The sequence below is a fragment of the Gambusia affinis genome, linkage group LG14 (genome assembly GCF_019740435.1).
Source record: "Gambusia affinis linkage group LG14, SWU_Gaff_1.0, whole genome shotgun sequence".
In the NCBI taxonomy this organism is placed as follows: Eukaryota; Metazoa; Chordata; class Actinopteri; order Cyprinodontiformes; family Poeciliidae; genus Gambusia; species Gambusia affinis.
In genome coordinates, this window is record NC_057881.1 from 15207798 (window position 1) to 15225262 (window position 17465).

General features: G+C 36.6%; 1 protein-coding gene across 2 annotated transcripts in view; it reads left to right on the top strand.

Annotated features, from left to right (window-relative positions):
* Positions 1-17465, top strand: part of gabbr2 (gamma-aminobutyric acid (GABA) B receptor, 2) — a 189340-nt gene that overhangs the window by 90667 nt on the left and 81208 nt on the right. For both annotated transcript variants that reach the window (XM_044138689.1, XM_044138688.1), the window contains exons 3-4: positions 3744-3914; positions 15931-16032. In XM_044138689.1, coding sequence (XP_043994624.1) covers positions 3744-3914; positions 15931-16032 — 273 coding nt within the window. The remainder of the gene's footprint in view (positions 1-3743; positions 3915-15930; positions 16033-17465) is intronic.

Consider the following 17465-nt stretch of genomic DNA (forward strand, 5'->3'; position numbering starts at 1 on the left):
TAAAAAGATATGTAGGTTTGGATGGTATAGATTAAATGAATAAAAGCAAAGTGTATATTAAATGCAGTTAGAGTAAAAAAAAAAAAAAAAAGTGAAAATAAAAAGCTGCCAAACTGGCCTAAAACAAGGCGTGGCGGTTTGGTTCTGTTGGTCTGTGCAGTATATGTCATCATTATGCAGCATGATTGGCATGATGGGTCTAAGGTTACAGCAAGCTATAAGCTCTCAGAGGAGAGGTGAACGTCACATCATTCAGCTGTCTAGAGTCATCTTTGTGCAAAGTAAGTTATGATTCGCAGGTACTTTTTGCATTGTTTGGTAGGGTGTGGTGGCTGCTCTGTCTGAACTGACAAATTCAGGTATGAAACATTTTAGCTTTCATTGCTCAGTGTTTATAATCATGTTCTATTATTTTTTTAATTAATAACATTTAATTTTATGTCAAATTTGATTCATTTGAATATTCACCGGTCTACAGCTTTGATGAACTCTAAATTCATTTTAAACAAGTTTAGGATGCTTCATGGGCTGAGCTTGATGTTTCCTCTTTAAAACAAAAAAACTGTCTGGGATTAAATCAGACAGGTTTTTTCCTGTCAGGTTAACCAAAGTTATTTATATCTGTTCAATCCCTTAATAATGAACAATAAACCTCTTTTAAGAAGTTTTTTTTTTTTTTTTTCAAAGTTAGGAAATGTATATACATCTTATATAAAACCATGCAGTTTAATCTATGTAATTTGAATCAAATGTTTTGGGTACAATTCCACAAGTTTCTCACGGATGTTTGCTGGAATTTAGGAGCATTCAGCAAGACAAAAAAGTTGTAACTTATTTAGTTTGTCCTTCACCTTGCTTGCACACACCTTGTGAGTTCTGCTCACTAATCTTTCATGGGATTGAGATCAGAGTGGTGTTCCGGTCATTCCAATAAACTGACTTTCTTAAATGGCATCCTTGGAAATCCAGTGTGAGGCAAAGCTTGGAGTTCCTGGTTTAAGTCTTGAAATATCTATCTCTTTCTAAAACTTTCAAATATGTAACATATTTCTTAATATTGCCTCCATCCATTCCTTTATTACTGTTCATATAGGCAACTGGTTGTGGGTTCACACCAACTAATGAATATAGAATATAGATTCATAACCCACACATTGCTGTGGTTCAATGGTCCAGTTCATTGAAATATTTGTTTTTCTGTATATTTCCATGTGTTTTTAGTACAAATTTCACTGTTTACGTGTTTTAGAAAAGAGATTATGCTGTTATTTAAACTGCGGTGTTATAAGGTGTGCTGATACAACCATTCATTTTGTTTTATCTCATCTCTCTGCAACTGCCGCTTCATTATTCAAAGGCCAACCACACAGTTAGCACCAGCAGATCCTATTTCGAGAAAGTCCCACTAGGACCAATCAATGCTATTAGATCTGTCAGCATGATTAGACACACTCGTGTTCCCCTTACCTCTTTTGCTGGCCTGTAGGAAAGCTTGTGAGACTTTTATTTATGGATAACCAATCCCAAGATAGATCACATAGGTGTACTGCCAAGGATCCAAACAAAGAAACATTTAGACTGAATGAGTTTTTTAACAATAATATTAAACTTGCTGTACTATATTAGTCATGGTTTGAATAAAGAAAGGCAACATTTTTACTGGGAAGAGACTTAAAGCTAAATGTACAATGAAGAATAAAACTGATGTTGGAAAGATTATTTTTAGTTAATTTTTTATATATTTCAAGCCTGTTTGGCACTGAGTCATCTTTTTAAACCAAATTAAAAGATTGTCATTAGTTGCTGGAAATCTCCCAGCACTAAAGGAAGTCTGACAAGAGGTCTATTGCAGAAACTTTCTAAATAATATTGACATTTTTATTTCAGCTTAGTCAAAATGGCACAAATTAAACTAAAAATAAATTATTATGAAATAAAGTTAGTCCATTAGATGGTTAATTAATTTGTTACTTTATTTATTTATTTATTTATTTATTTATTTATTTATTTATTTATTTATTTATTTATAGATATTCAGTACCATGCTGGCCTACATAATTTAGCTTAGTCGTGACCGAAAATATAATTTTGTAAAAATTGAGATATACACTTGTTTAAATACTGAAACTGTTTTTGCACAGAAAAAAATTTGCCTGTTAGAAATGTTGGCTCTGTCTGGTGCCAGAGGTGGGCACTTTGGTCTGAGACCTGAGAATGGACTTGGACTCGAGGTCTAAAGAGAAAAGAATTAATTTAGACTAAACGTCTTGAGAATTAAATTCATCTTTAGGTCTAAAGACTCTGGAATGGGTAATGTAGGGTTAATTACAGCCACTGATCAGACTACAGACAGAATAGGAAATTGTGGTCATTTTACCCTTATACAAAAAAACCCCCCAAAAAACACATGAAGTTAATATTCTCTACCTTGTGATTGCAGTTTGGATGTATTTAAATTAACAGAATTTAATTTCATATGAATATGGCCAAAATTATTTTCTGTCTTTCTATGTCATTTTAACTGAGTTCTTTCACATATGGAAATTAGGTTTCCATAAAACCCCTTACATATGCGTAAAGGGGTGGCAGTTGGTAGAACAGGTTGGTCACAGACCCAAACATTACTGGTTCGAACTCGATTCCCTCTCTTCCTTGCTAAGATCGTGGGGGTTACATTAATGGGCATCTGCAGTAAAATATCTGCCATGTACATGCGTGATGTACATGGAGGAATCAGCTGCCGTGCTGCAAGGTGCCGAAAGGACAAGTGAAAACACATGGGTAAACCAAAGATTGAAAGGCATGTGAAAATTGTATTGTGTAATGCCGAATTATATAGTAGGACAAAGAAAAACTGGGAGAACATATTTCATCTGTGGAATGTGTTTCCCCCATGTGAAACAGACGTTAGCAATAATGGGAAGAGGTGGACTGCTGTGATGCAATAAAGATATTTTCCCTGTGATTTTTGCGAAAGACTTTTGATATGCTTTTTTAAATAAAATGTGAATAAATATGTAGCTTTACTTTTTCAAAACTCATACTCAAAACGTTTACAGAGTAAACCATTTATTTTTCAGTTTCATGCTCTTTTATTGTAAGACTGGTTTACAGAACTTGTCCTTCCAAGTATTCTTTGGTTGCAGCTATAGAAGTTAGCAATATGTGTTGGTAAGAAGGCAATTACCGTTTGGTTTCAGAATATTTGACGCTTGGTGTGTAAAGTTGTACGTAGATCTCAGAGATGTAATTCAACAAGCAAAGATTTATTTTACTTACCCACCAAGGGATGATTCAAATTACTAAACTCCTTTTCTCTTGTCAGACTACAAATGCATAGAAATGGGGCACTTATTAATACTTATAGACTTGAAAATTCACACAAACAGCATTATGGGAGCCTTAAAGGTTGCAAATTTATTGTTTGTGGCTCCTCTAAAATTTTGCAGATTTAAAGTTGCTTTTTTTACTAATATTTGAAGAATATTACATAAATTTAAAGCCAATTCCTGTGTGCATTTCTGATTGTTGAATCAGTAATATGAAGAATGCCTTACTCCAGAGAAATGGAAATGATTTTCACCTAACTAGATTGTTTGGTACATGAAAACATTATTTGCAGTTACTACAATAAAACAAACCCTACAAAAGGAGCCAGAGCATGAAAGCAAACTCCTGTGTTTAACTCTCACAGAGTTATTTAATTTTGACTGTATTTTTTTTGTCATCTTCTCTCATTTCAGCTGTCATTTGCTGCGACCACCCCGGTTCTGGCAGACAAGAAGAAGTACCCCAACTTCTTCCGCACCGTCCCGTCCGATAACGCTGTGAACCCAGCAGTTATCAAATTCCTTAATTACTACAACTGGAGCCGGGTGGGGACCCTCACACAGGATGTTCAGAGGTTCTCAGAGGTCAGTTCTTTGTGTGTGTTCTGTATATAGAGCACATTATAAAGATTAAACCTGAACAAAACTTGAAAACTGCATTAACTTTAGCAATAGAATGCTGAAGTTTGTGAAATTTCATATTGAGGATTGTAATACCTTATTAAATATTTTTAATTTTCTTGGTTAGCTTTTGTTTTTTTTTTATTGTATTTGACTAAAAACAAATACTCTAGGATATCTAATCATTGGGATGAACTTTTATTTATTGAAAGTTATATATTGAAAAGATTTTTTTTTTCAAATGAACAAAATCCCTAGAATAAGGTTGAGTAACTAATCTGCAAGCCCTATCTCAGTAAAATAAAATCAGATGAGGCCCCAAGTGTCAAACACCTGAAAAAAAAAATCCTGCATTCATTTGAATATGTCTTCTATCAAACTCTAAGCATCTGCAAAGATCCCGAAAGTGCATCTGTACACCACTGAAGTCGTAAATGTTTCTACGTAAAACATTATATTTTACACCAACCCTTCAGAGTCTAGTTTGCATGATTTTCTATAAAAGCCTCAATATTTTTTACTGCCAAAAAAGCATTTTTGCCAAGTGGAATGCTGTTCTTTATTCATATGCATGTCCCTTCTTCAAATTAAAATATTTGCTATGAATAGACAACACATTCTCACACCCGACTCGTCATATATTGACGAGTTGGGACGCCGTCTGACCATGCGTCACATATTGACGCGAAGGGTATACCCTTCGCGTCAATATGTGACGACAAAGGTTCCTTCACCGTAAAATTTTGTGATTTTGACGATTTTGGAAGGTCGCATGTTTTACATGGATTATTTACGCGAATGGTCCTCGCAAACACTGCCGACACTTCAAAACCCCAAAATTGGTTAGGTTTAGGGCAAAAATTACGGTAAGGCATCAGGTAAAACCCTTCGCGTCACATATTGACGCGAAAGGGGTACCCCTCGCGTCAATATGTGACGAGGACGGAAGCACCATGCGTCAATATATGACGAGTTGGGTGTGAGAATGGGTTGGAATAGATCTGCTGGTTATTACCCTATCAATACCAGGGAGGCGTCCAGGAGGCATCCTGACCAGATGCCTGAGCCACCTCAACTGGCTCCTCTCGACGTGAAGGAGCAGCGGCTTCACTCTGAGTCCCTCCCAGATGTCTGAGCTTCTCACTCTATCTCTAAGGGAGAAGCCCTGACACCCTGCAGAGAAAACCCATTTCCGCTGCTTGTATCCGCGATATGCAGTCATGTCAGCTAACACAACCCTGCAACATCCAGAGCCTTAAAGAACTCCGGACGGATCTCATCCACCCCTGCGGCACTGCCACTGAGGAACTTTTGAACCACCTCGGTGACCTCGTCCCCAGAGATTGGAGAGCCCAACCCAGTGGCCCCAGGCTCAGCTTCCACAATGGAAGGCATGTTGGTGGGATTGAGAAGGTCCCGAGTTGAGGTCAGCAGCACTCCATCCCCACTGTAAATAGTGTTGGTGCTGTACTGCTTCCCCCTCGTGAGACGCCGGATGGTGGACCAGAATCGCCTCGAAGCCGTGCAGAAGTCTTTCTCCATGCCCTCTCCAAACTCCTCCCATGCCCGAGTTTTCGCCTCAGCAACCACCTGAGCAGCATGCCGCTTCGCCCGCCGGTACCCATCGGCTGCTTCTGGAGTCCCACAGGCCAAAAAGGCCCGATAGGACTCCTTCTTCAGCCTGACGGCTTCCCTCACCGAAGGTGTCCACCAACAGGTTCGAGGATTGCCACCGCAACAGGAAATTTTTCCATTATTCAAAAGCGTTTACTCCTCTTCAACAGTTTTTCTGTTATAATAATCCCATTTAGGCACTTTGCAGGGTTATAATTTATTCTGGTGGGTCTGCCTATTTCTTGCATTTCTGCAAGTCTTCAGCAGTTGACTTCAAACATTTTGGCATCTTCAACAAAAGCATTCAGCATCCACACTTGCATTTTCACAGGAAACGTCTAGTTTGATTTCTGAGAGTAGCCTAATTAGAGATGAAGTGCTTTTTTTGGAAAAAATAGATCACAGTTTTCTTTTCTAAATTTCTGTTACCCCAGTATCATAGCAATGACCTTATAAAATTACTTCATCTCAATACATGTCATTCATGTGCTTTGTCTGCACTAAAGAAGATTCACTCACTTTGACATGCTGAACGCTTGAAGGACTTCATTTCTAAATTTTGTTATTTCATCAATTAACAACAACTTAAGACATGCATATCCTGTATATAGAATATTAAACTTTAAGTCTGGGGGCGTGCTGTGGTGGCGTAGGGGATAGCACAACCCACACTTGGAGGCCTTGAGTCCTCAACGCGGCCATCGTGGGTACGATTCCCGAACCCGGTGACACTTGCCGCATGTCTTCCCCCCTCCCCCTCCCCTTTTTCTGTCAGCCTACTGTCATAAAAGGGTCACTGGAGCCCACAAAAAAAAACAAAAAAACTTTAAGTCTAAGATAGTAATCACCAAAATGGGGGTGGGAGGGAATCTGACAATGACACATTTTCAAAATCAACTTAATCTGTCCTGACAAAGAATCTCAAGACATATTTGTACACCTTTATATACATGATATCAGTCGATTTATAAAACGTGCCTATTTTTAATGGATATATCATGTAATATTAATTTTTTTACCTATCAATTTATACATGGGAATTTTAAAAACAATGTGCCAGCAACTTAAGTGGCAAAAATTATTTTGTGTCATTTTCTGTTTGCACATTTTAAGTATTTCTAAAGGAATGTTTTCTAGATTTGTAGATATTTTGTGTCTCTATAGATCCAACTCTATGCTCTGTGGATTTTGCTAAAGCCAGAACAGTTTAACTCATCAAGACCTGATGCAACATATGAGTAATTTGGTTTTCATTCCCAGAGAATGCTTTAGGGCTGAATAAGTTAATTCATTAGAGCTTTTCTCATTGTGCCTCTATATAGGAGAGACATTTTCAAGTTTTATTATGGTGAAGCATTATATCAATATTATATGCCTCACTTTATTGCACTCTCATTTAGGAAGAATGTTTTGCCTCAAGCTGATTCACCAACTATAGGTGCAGCTGGGAACACACTAATCATTAATACGTTTTTTTACAATTATCATTAAGATTCTGTGAGTATGATTTAAATGGATGACAATCCTTTGTATTAAATGTGTAGTTGTTTTTTATAGTATTTGTTTGCCCACAGGACACAAAAAGTCCTAAGGGTCTCGTTGATTAGATATCTTAGGAGATTTGTCATCAGATTAAACACACATGAAACAAAAGCTGATCATTAAATCTGGGAAATCTTGACTATTTATAAAAGGGGATGACAAATAAATAAAGACCCCAGAAAATTTATACTGTTTTACAGCAACTCTCATCATTTAAATCATGCATTAATGCTCTTCACTGGCCATCTGAGCAACTGAAACCGATGCAAAAGTCAGCTTTTAATTTGTTCATCACACTTTATTTGTTATTTACTGATAAGTGATAGCTTCAGATGAAATAGCTCAGGTTGAAATAAGTGTCTCCTGGATATGGTGTTGTAGTCAACCTTAAACCTATAAGACCAAGACCCTTAAGGAGACAATGAAAAGAAAATGAGGTAAAAAGCAACGCAAGATGGAAAAAAGGTTGCAATCAGGATATTATTGTGAAATTTTCAAATTAAAAACTCTGTTGGTTCCATTTGGCAGTTCTCGATCACCATCTGGAGAGAGAAGTGGAGGATTCATTCATAAATGATGACAGTAAAAAGAAAAACACCAACACAACATGAGAATTGAACCACAGATATTGTGGAGTAAGGACAATAAGGTAGCTACATGTATATAAATAGTCACTGGTATATCTCCAAGTATAAAATAAAGACATCTAGTGACAACAGAGGACAGTGAAATCCAAAGACAACAATTTAACTAGAAAACCCTTCCTAAAGCTTCAGGAGTTAATCTCATAAGATCTTCCAACCACAAAGGGAAGTGAGTTTTAAAGATGATATATCTTTTATTATCTGCAGCAAAACAGAATACATGTGTGTAAATGAGAGGGTCATCAGTTCAACAGTGATGTTACAAGAAGTGGAAATAAAGAACAGAACTTTAAGTATGGTCAACGGTCCTGAGCAATGGAGAGTGTGGAAGAGAGGTGAAGTAGTGTGAGGAAGCAGGTTGGAATGCATGCATAAAAATGTCAGATATGATGTGCGATAAAAGGGTTTCAGCAAGAAAGAAGGGAAAGGTGTACGAGTCAGCACTGCATCAATGTTATATGGTTCAGAGATGGTGCCAATGAGGAAAAGCCAGGAGGCAGAACTGGAGGTTGCAGAGCTTTAGATGTTGGATAGATCCGGTATGGGTATGTCAGAAGGACACCTGGTGTTAGACGTTTATTGAATAAAATCCAAAAGGCCAGAATGAGATAATTTGGACATTTTAAGAGAAGAGACAATGATTCATTTGGGTGATGGATGCAGAGTTTGGAGCCATAAAGGTGGAGGCCAAGAAGAAGACTAAAAAGGAGATTTATGCCTCTGGTGAAAGAAGACAAAGTTAACTCTTTCCTTTTTACTGGGTTTCTTTGTAGTGATACTGACGAGCAACCACAGGCAAAGTAACCTGGCGTTGGTGTACAGAATTTGAAATTGATTTCTAGACATAAAATTATCCTTATATTTGCTCTTTAAAGAATATTACTGCATTACAGGATTCATTTAACCCTCCAGTGTCACTTGAAACATAGTGAATTGATTGCTTTTAAAGTCCTACTTCTGAGAGAAAACGAATCAACCCTTTAGATCAAAGCTGATGGTTACATTAATGAAAATGGTTATTCAAAAAAATATGTGGATCACCTCTTCTGAAACAGATACAGCATCAGGCAGGAGGAAAAATTCCTTTCTATAGCTTCCTGCATTCAGTCAGGTCTGCAGTATATGTGCGTCTATCAGCAGAATGCAGAATACAGCATAGATTTTTACGCGCTGGCTGGAGTAATCATCACCATTAGTACTGACTCAGCACTTGTCGCATTCATCATCAGTTTAGTTCAGTTGAAAAATACTTTATTAATACCAAAGGGAAATTAAGTGTTGTAACTCATATTATCAAAGTTTCTTCAAAGAGTTGCTGTATGTGGCGACGGCTGTAGGCAGGAAGGACCTCCTGCAACTGTCTGCTTTACAGCGGTTATAAAGAAGCATCTGACTAAGGACGCTCTGAAAATATAGGTTCCTTCCTTGTTTTGTCAACAATACAACATTAACCATTCAGTGCATGATGTTAAGGGTCTCCCAACTGCATTTTCATAAAAACATTGAACAATACAAATGCAAAGATGGCTTCCTGTTTGAGATGTCTCACAAGTTGATGGCTTAATATGGGTGAATCCTATGATGATACACTATTTGCCAAGGTAACATTTGAAAATATGTAGAGTGCTTTATGAAACCTTTATGACTTCTTCCCTTAGCAGTTCTGAGGTGTAAATGTGAAGGGAAAGGTGTACGAGTCAGCACTGCAGCAATGTTATATGGTTCAGAGATGGTGCCAATGAGGAAAAGCCAGGAGGCAGAACTGGAGGTTGCAGAGCTTAAGATGTTGGATAGATCCGGTATGGGTATCTATCCAACATCTTAAGCAAACTGATTTCTAGCAAGTCTAGAGTGTGGATGAACATCATGTCACCTGTTTTTTGTGCTAGTCCTACAAACAGTTTATGAAGGTCCTTCTCAGTCCGGATTGGGGACCGATGCTGTAATTATAACATACAAGGGAAAGGGGATTTTGGCTATGAGCTCCAGTTTCAAGGTTTCAGGAATGTATTCCCATTTTACTGCCTGTGGTCTTAATGTAAAGCGTTATTTATATATTTGATTTTAATTCTTACAGAATCATAATTCTTACAGTTCACATCAGATATGATTTTTTTTTTTTTTTTATTAAAAACATGATTGGCATATTGACTGGGAAGGTAAATGCAATATTAGGATAATTTATTTTACTTCTAAGAGAGTAGGATGTGGAAAGGGGGGAGGGGGGAGTATGTATGCGAACTCTCATTGTAAATCTTGGAGAGACAAAATCCCTTTATCTCTCTCTTCCTGAAAACACCAAGGGGCTTAGGACAGGCTGAAAACAGACAGCCAGATTCAATCAGCCCACCACAAGATTGCCTTCTAATCCTGATTTACAAATATTCAAGCATCTCTTCCACACTTCATGATTCTTGCAATCTTCTGTCAAGTTCAAAGCTTGCTGTTTTGCAGTTACTTTTGGAAATTATTCAGCGTTACAATTTGTTGATGAAAAATGAAGGCTTTGTTTTAGTCTGGTCATAAATAAGGAGAAAAAAATTAAAATGAGAAGACAAATAATTTATCATTTATTCAGAAGATTAACTGAATAAACCAATAAAAAAATTTATAAAATAAAATATTGGACAATTCTGCTTAAAAAAAAAAAAAAAAGACTTTTTAAAAAGTGTAAAGAACTGGTTTTGAACAGCGTTACCTCAGCGGGTATTTCTCTTGCTTTATCCAGCACTGGATTCTAAATGAGTAAAAAGTAGAAAAACTGTGAATGACATTCATACACTTGTAAAAATTGTGACTGAGACTTCTATTATTGTTTATAAAAAGACCATGCTCATTGGAGGCACATTTCAAAGAAATCACGAGTGGCTCAAGACTTTTGCACAGCATTCCTCTGTCGCTTTCATTCTGTGTCCCCCTCCCAAGGTTAATGTTATGTAATGCTTGTTAAGAATTCAGTCTGTGGCTTGCCCGTCCCGCACACACACCTACAGTCTGGTGTCCCCTGGGAATGTAACCTGTAAGCTAAAGTCTATTTCTATACTTGGGCCACACTGAAACACACACTTTGTGCACACATTGTGTTTATACATGGACACTAATCTTCCCTTAATGGGGCATTTGTGGTTTGTTGCAGCTAGAGATGAGTATGAGTAAGGGCTAGGTATTTGAAAGTATTAAAATGCCTATTCACACAACACACATTCTCTAAAAGACACACGGCAATCAACATTATTGAAATTGCCAGACAAACAGGGCTTGTCCAGGAACACAGCAGCAATCATCAGTCAGTCAGTCAGATGACAGACCTGACTGAGAGTAGGATTAGGACTCTATCCTCTGCCTGACTCCCTCTGCGCTCGAGTGTTTAATTATACTGTGATCGCTGATAAATGTAGCAGAAATGACTGTCTCAGTACCCACTCTATTGCAGTTCCTGTCTTTCTTTTCTCTGCCTTTCAAATGCATCTTTCTCAAAAGTTGACTAAATTGTCATTCCTTTATAAATAACCATGCATTGCTCCGTGAACCTCTCTCTGCAATTAGTCATTCATGACATCAGTAAAAGAAGTGCACGGTCATAAGAGCAGGCAATTTGAGCAACAGTGTGTCATGCTAGTTTATATAAGCTCCAGACTGGCTGTACAGTCTGTTGAATGAGCACAGCAATTTCTACATATACAGTACAATGCAGCAAGGACACAACACTATGACATTTTTTTTTAATTACATAAAACATTTATAGTATTGTCAACAAATTCTAAAGCTAATGATTTAGTCAGTGAAAACATATTTACATGGCATAAGTTGGTTTAAATACCTACAGTTGAAACCCAATATTTACATACACAGTCCAGAAAGAATTATAGTCCTCATTTTTCACTCTGACTACACAGTTTGACCTTATAAGTGTTACTTTAATGTGTGGGGTTTTTTGTACAATATTGCAATACATGCTACAGCGGGAGTTTGGTTCAGGCAAACATGTGAAAATGAATGTGCTTGCACGTTGCACACTTCATGCTGCTAGTTTTTCTGGGACTCACGCCATACATAACTAGGTTTTTGAAATAGGGAAATGCTCTGTAGGCTAAAACCACAGATAATTTTTCCACCTTAATGAAGACTGGATTTTGTCATGACACCTTTGGTGTGTCCAGTTACCCTTTTCTGTGGCAAATTTTACTTGCTTTTCTACATGCAGGCCTGCTCAGAAGAGAAGTAGGATTATTTCTGTTCAGTATTTGATACCGCAAATTCCCAGACTGCCCAAGACAATGGTGGATGTTTATTATTATGCAGGAAACTACCCATTTATTCTGATAACCAGCTTTTGAGAACATCTGTCCCCTCTGACTTTTGTATAGCACGGCATCCAGGAAAACACAGATGTGGTGGTTGTTGTCTGAATTAGCAGCAGAAGCAAAACAAAACAATCCAATAGAAATTATTTCTCGAAATTCACATCTCTTAGTGGTTTCCCTTTCCTCTGCTCTTCTGCATGTCTGACTGAGTGTGGTTGTTTTTGAATATTCTGACCATTCCTCCCTTTTCCGAACAAGTTTTCCTTTTAGCTGAACTTCAGTCAGGCGCATCAGAACAACACTCATAAGAACACAACAGGATGTCATAGCCTGTCTATACCACCAAACAAACTGTTTCTCAAGAGCAAAACCAGGTTATATTGATCCATTCTGGCCTTCCTGTTGTTTCAGCTCGGCACGCTACAGTGGAGGTAATATCTGTACAAGAGTGAGTGATGTTCAGGGTGATTTGGATATCTCTCCAGGGCACCAGAACAGGACACAATTTTGACACAGTCATCAAGATCCATGAGGGAAATAAAGTGGAGATTCTGTAGACTTATTGGTACTAATACAGAAGCAAATCTATTTAGATTTACAACACTGAAACACTTACCAATAGTGATGGTAATTGTAATGATAGCATTGTGTTAGCCTATTATACTTTTACATCCTAATGTCATTTTTTAGAAAGAATGTCGGTGTTGAGTATAAAGACGGTACTTTTTTTTCCTCGGAAATTACAAGTAAAATCTTATCAGAAAATGTTCTATTGGTATCTAAAGATAAGTTATTAATCCTCATTCTAAAAAAAGGTGTTTATTTGGTCCTTTATTTCCTCTTTCCTTAAGACCTTCAGAAACCTTATTTTTATTTTGTTTACCTTACATTTTAGTCTATGTTTTGAAACCTGGTAGAGAAACACCCCAAAAGAAGGTGAAGAAAAAAAAACTGAAAGAGGAAACATGTATTCTGTACATTGTAAAATAATTTGTAACAAGTGGTTTAAAAACAAAAGAAAATGTGAAAGGTAAGGGGGTTTAAGTACTTCTGCACTTCAGTGTGTGCATATAGTTTTTTTTCTTGTTCATTAAAAGTGTATCCAGAGCAATTTAGGACACATAAATACGTGAGTGAAGTACAGATCATGGACAGATATAGAGCAATCATACAGGACCTTCATCCGTTAGCTATGCCGCACTGTCATTGCCAACTGTGCTTGGCACGCACATTTGAGAACAAATACTTTCTGATGTTTCAGCCTGTCCCAAGTGCCAAGCTCCTGTGTGGGAGCAGACTGATTATAGCTGCAGGGCATGGCCTAAGGAAATCAGAGAAATCTGATTCAAGACACAGTGAACAAAGTCAGTGAGGCTGCTGAACAAAATAGAGGTCTTCAAATGTAATTTACATTCCTGTGATAAAACCAAGACAACAATAAAAGGATAAAAGCTGACAAAACAATGAAAAATGCCTGGAAAAATGATGCCATCAAGTGATGGATGCATCATCCTTCAGCTGATCATTTCCTGCATGCCAGAGTTTTACCTAATGGCTTTCTAGGGTCTGAAAAAACAAATTCTCACTAGTTATGAAATTTAAAGACATGAATGATGTCTGCAAACTCTTTCACTACTGTATTTCCGTGGAGTAGTGGTCACAATAGGTTATTAGCATGCAATAACATTGCTGCTTTTAGTTAACATCTCAAAATATTTCCTGTGCACAAGTCATAAAATAATAGTGCAGTAGCTGTTTAGGTTCTAGCACAGCCGATCTGCCATCCCAGTGGGACACCTGCTTTATTCTCTTCCTTTTATCACATTACTCTCCATTCAACTGAGCCAATTCATCAATATAGACATGCAGGGGGAGCAGATACATCAACCAGCCAGGAGAGGCAACTAAGATAATAATGTTCACATTTGTTCTTTCATGTCACAGTCTATAAAACATCAAATACGCATTCTTCTTGAAAATGCACACAGTTCATGATGTGAAAAGTGAAACAAGAATCAACACCAAAAAGACACCAAACTTTATGCCTTCCTGTAATATGGGGGTTGTATTTTCTAACTGATAGTGACAGAAAGAAGGCAGCATTTCACAGTATCAGGCTGGATTTCTGCCATCTTATATTTTGTATTACACTCTGAACACATTATATTGAGCACAATAATCTCAGAAAGCTATAAAAAGTAATAAAAATCACATATTTGAATTCTATTTTGTTTACATTTTGTTTCAAAGTTAAAATGATGCTTGTTTTTCGCTTCTGTGCACAAATGCAGTTAACTTATTGGTTCATTTTGTTTGTGTTTATCTTCTGCCTGTCTTCCGCTCAAGCATCAACTTTCAAGACTGAGAAGGGACTATGGAAAGCTGGAGTTCCTAAATGATCTCTCTGGGATGAAACCAGTAACACTCCAACTAAACCCTAAAACATCCTTCAACACTGCCACTAGAGGCCATGTAAAAATAAGAGAGTGTTCGATAATAATTCAATGAAAATTAAAAAAAAACATTCTGCTTTTCTATTTTTTCTAATAGACGAGTAGTTTTCTAAAAAAAACAAACTTTTTTTTTTTTTAAACGTTTCTCCCACTGTCTCTTTGTGTTGATTAAACAAACACCTAATTCTATTTAACAATTTATCTTGCAGTCACTGTGACTGATTACAAGTGTAACTCCTTCTGGATCTGTTGATAAATGCATAGATGTGTTATTGTTGAGACTGCTTACTTGTTGTCACCCAATTATCATTTGGATGCAGCGGTTTGCAAATGGTTACCCTGCTGAGGGTAATGTAAAAATGATCTTCCCTCAATGTGTGATGCTGTGGTACAAGAAGAACGAGACACACACATTGAGCTTCCTTTACCATTCAACAGGAAGATTTATTCTTCTGGGTAATAAACAGAATTCATAGGCAACATACTTCAGGTATCACACACTGCAATAGAGAATCATTAGCTTCATTACCTCAAAAATGTCTGTAATATCCCTTTAAACCAAACAATAATTTTTAACATGCTCCATTTAGCATTATGAATTCTATCAAATGACAAAATTAATTCACAGATAGCTTTTACTTCTCTAAACCATATTAATTGTGTAGTTAGTGCTTTAAACCCTTTTCTGAGTCCTTTTGTACTTAACTATCAAAATAAAAATATATAAACTGGCTTTTAGCTATTTCAATCGCTTTTACCATTTTAAATCAGCACAAATAAAATATATTTGAACATTTAAGCGTCTTAGCTTAAAGCTTGATTTTTTTCAATAGAATAACAATATTTTACATCTCACATAAACAACTATTCTCTTAATATAAAACTGAAAAAGGTGCAATACTCCTTTTATGTTGTGCCTCTGCACTAAGCTTCACATATATGTCCTAAATATATGGTTTATCTGGTTTTTGTAACAAACCCATAAAGAAGTATCAAATTCATAAAATAAAGAAACCAAAACAATTTTGGTTTCTTTGAGTGAAAACTATCTCAAAATGTGCAAAATACAACAAATCCAAAATGAACTCCACAATCCTTCAGTTGCCCCTCTGCTAGCCCACACACGTAGAAATCCGCTAGCATTAGCTCCAATAATCTTCAGAACAAGTTTTATATTTTGTTGAAGTGAACCACAATATTCCCAAATAAAGTACAGCCTACCCTACCATATTCATCTTTTATGAAGCTATGATTCCAGCTCGTCTCTCAGGGAATCTCTGTCTTTCTTAGTTCATGTCACTCCTGGCAGCTTCCTCCAGGACATGCAAGGGGCCAGGATGAATAACATAGAAAGACTTCAGCAGTGACGGTGTGCAGTGATCTTAGATTGTGAATGGTCTCTTCTTTCTTTATGTCCCCACAGGTGAGGAATGATCTGACCTATGAACTGGAGAAAGCAAACATTCACATTGCAGATACAGAAAGTTTTTCCAATGATCCCTGTGTCAATGTCAAAAAACTGAAGGTAAGCAAGACCTTTTATGTTAAAGATACACTGAAAATAAAGACCTAGGTTAGTAAATTCTTTATGTTGTAAAACTTTTCATAATATATTGAGATAACAAGCATGCACATGTTCACTTTAAAATTCAAACTCTTAATAACAGATACTTTAGTACATTTTGATTAAAAAGATTTCACTTTCACAGTTCTGACTCAGTTGATATGCAGTATTGAATCCTAAACTGGTTAATTAGCGATTGTTTTAGCCAAAAAGAAATAAAATGGATAACCCTCACAGTCAATTGTTTTGTCTCATATATGTAAGAAAGTAAATTCAGCTGCAGATGCCATTTAATGAGTAGTATAACAACAATTTGGATTTTTCTTTTTTATAATTTCACTATTCCATAAGAATAACCTATTATTTTGAAAATCATGTTTAATTTTGGCAATAGACATAGTTCATTTTGTATAAAGTAATCTAAATAAGAGAGCATGAGAGCAACAGGTTTGTGGGGATGAAAGATTCAAAGTAATGGTTGATTCAGGCTATATGACTCTATATTAAAAAGAAGGCTTGGATCTAAATGAGCCTCTTACTCTCCATGCTTTTTATAAGAGCAAAATATTGAGCATTCACTGTACCTTTCATGATGCTGCAGAGATAAATTGATAACATATAGAATACTTGTCTAAACAAATAAGCACATAGTTTTATCATATCATGTCAAAACTGTTAACATTTTAAAGCAGTGAGAAAAATACAAGCTAAATGAGAAAAGTAGCTAGTAGGAAGCATATTTTCTCTTTTTGTACTGTACCTTGGTAGATCACATGTTACACAAGTTAAAAGACATATGAAGAAGCGATGAGTATTCCATGAGGCAGAGAAGAAACAGAATGATGAGCTGTCTTTCCTAAAATAAAAATGTAATCTGCATGTTAAGGTATGACTTTCTAAGCTGACATCAACGGATTTGAGCTAACTGAAGATATGCAAATCATCGTATTGCCTCAGAATCTTTGCAGAACATTTGTAAGGAGTGGGCGTGATCCTCTGACACTTTAAAAGTCGGATTCCCACTCAGCATGTAACAGTGTTTTACTGCCTCCATCACAGCAACACAATATGATAAGGGGTTTTTTTTGTTTCGTGTGTTAGGATGCATAGGAGGCTCTCAGCATCACAGAGAGATCCACAAATAGAGCACTCTCACTCTGTAATGTTTCAGCTGAAATATTCAAAATGCAGACAGGGAGAGCTCTGGCTTCCTAACCATGTTTATTTTTGTTCAGTTTGTGTGTTTTTAATTTTTTTTTCTTTCGTTTCTTGTCTCACATTTTGAAGAAGGATTAAAACACAAAATGCTGGTAGAACAAAAAAGGCCTTCATTTAAGACCTGAATGGTCTATTTTAAATTTATTTTATTATTCATAAATTTGTCTGTATGTGCT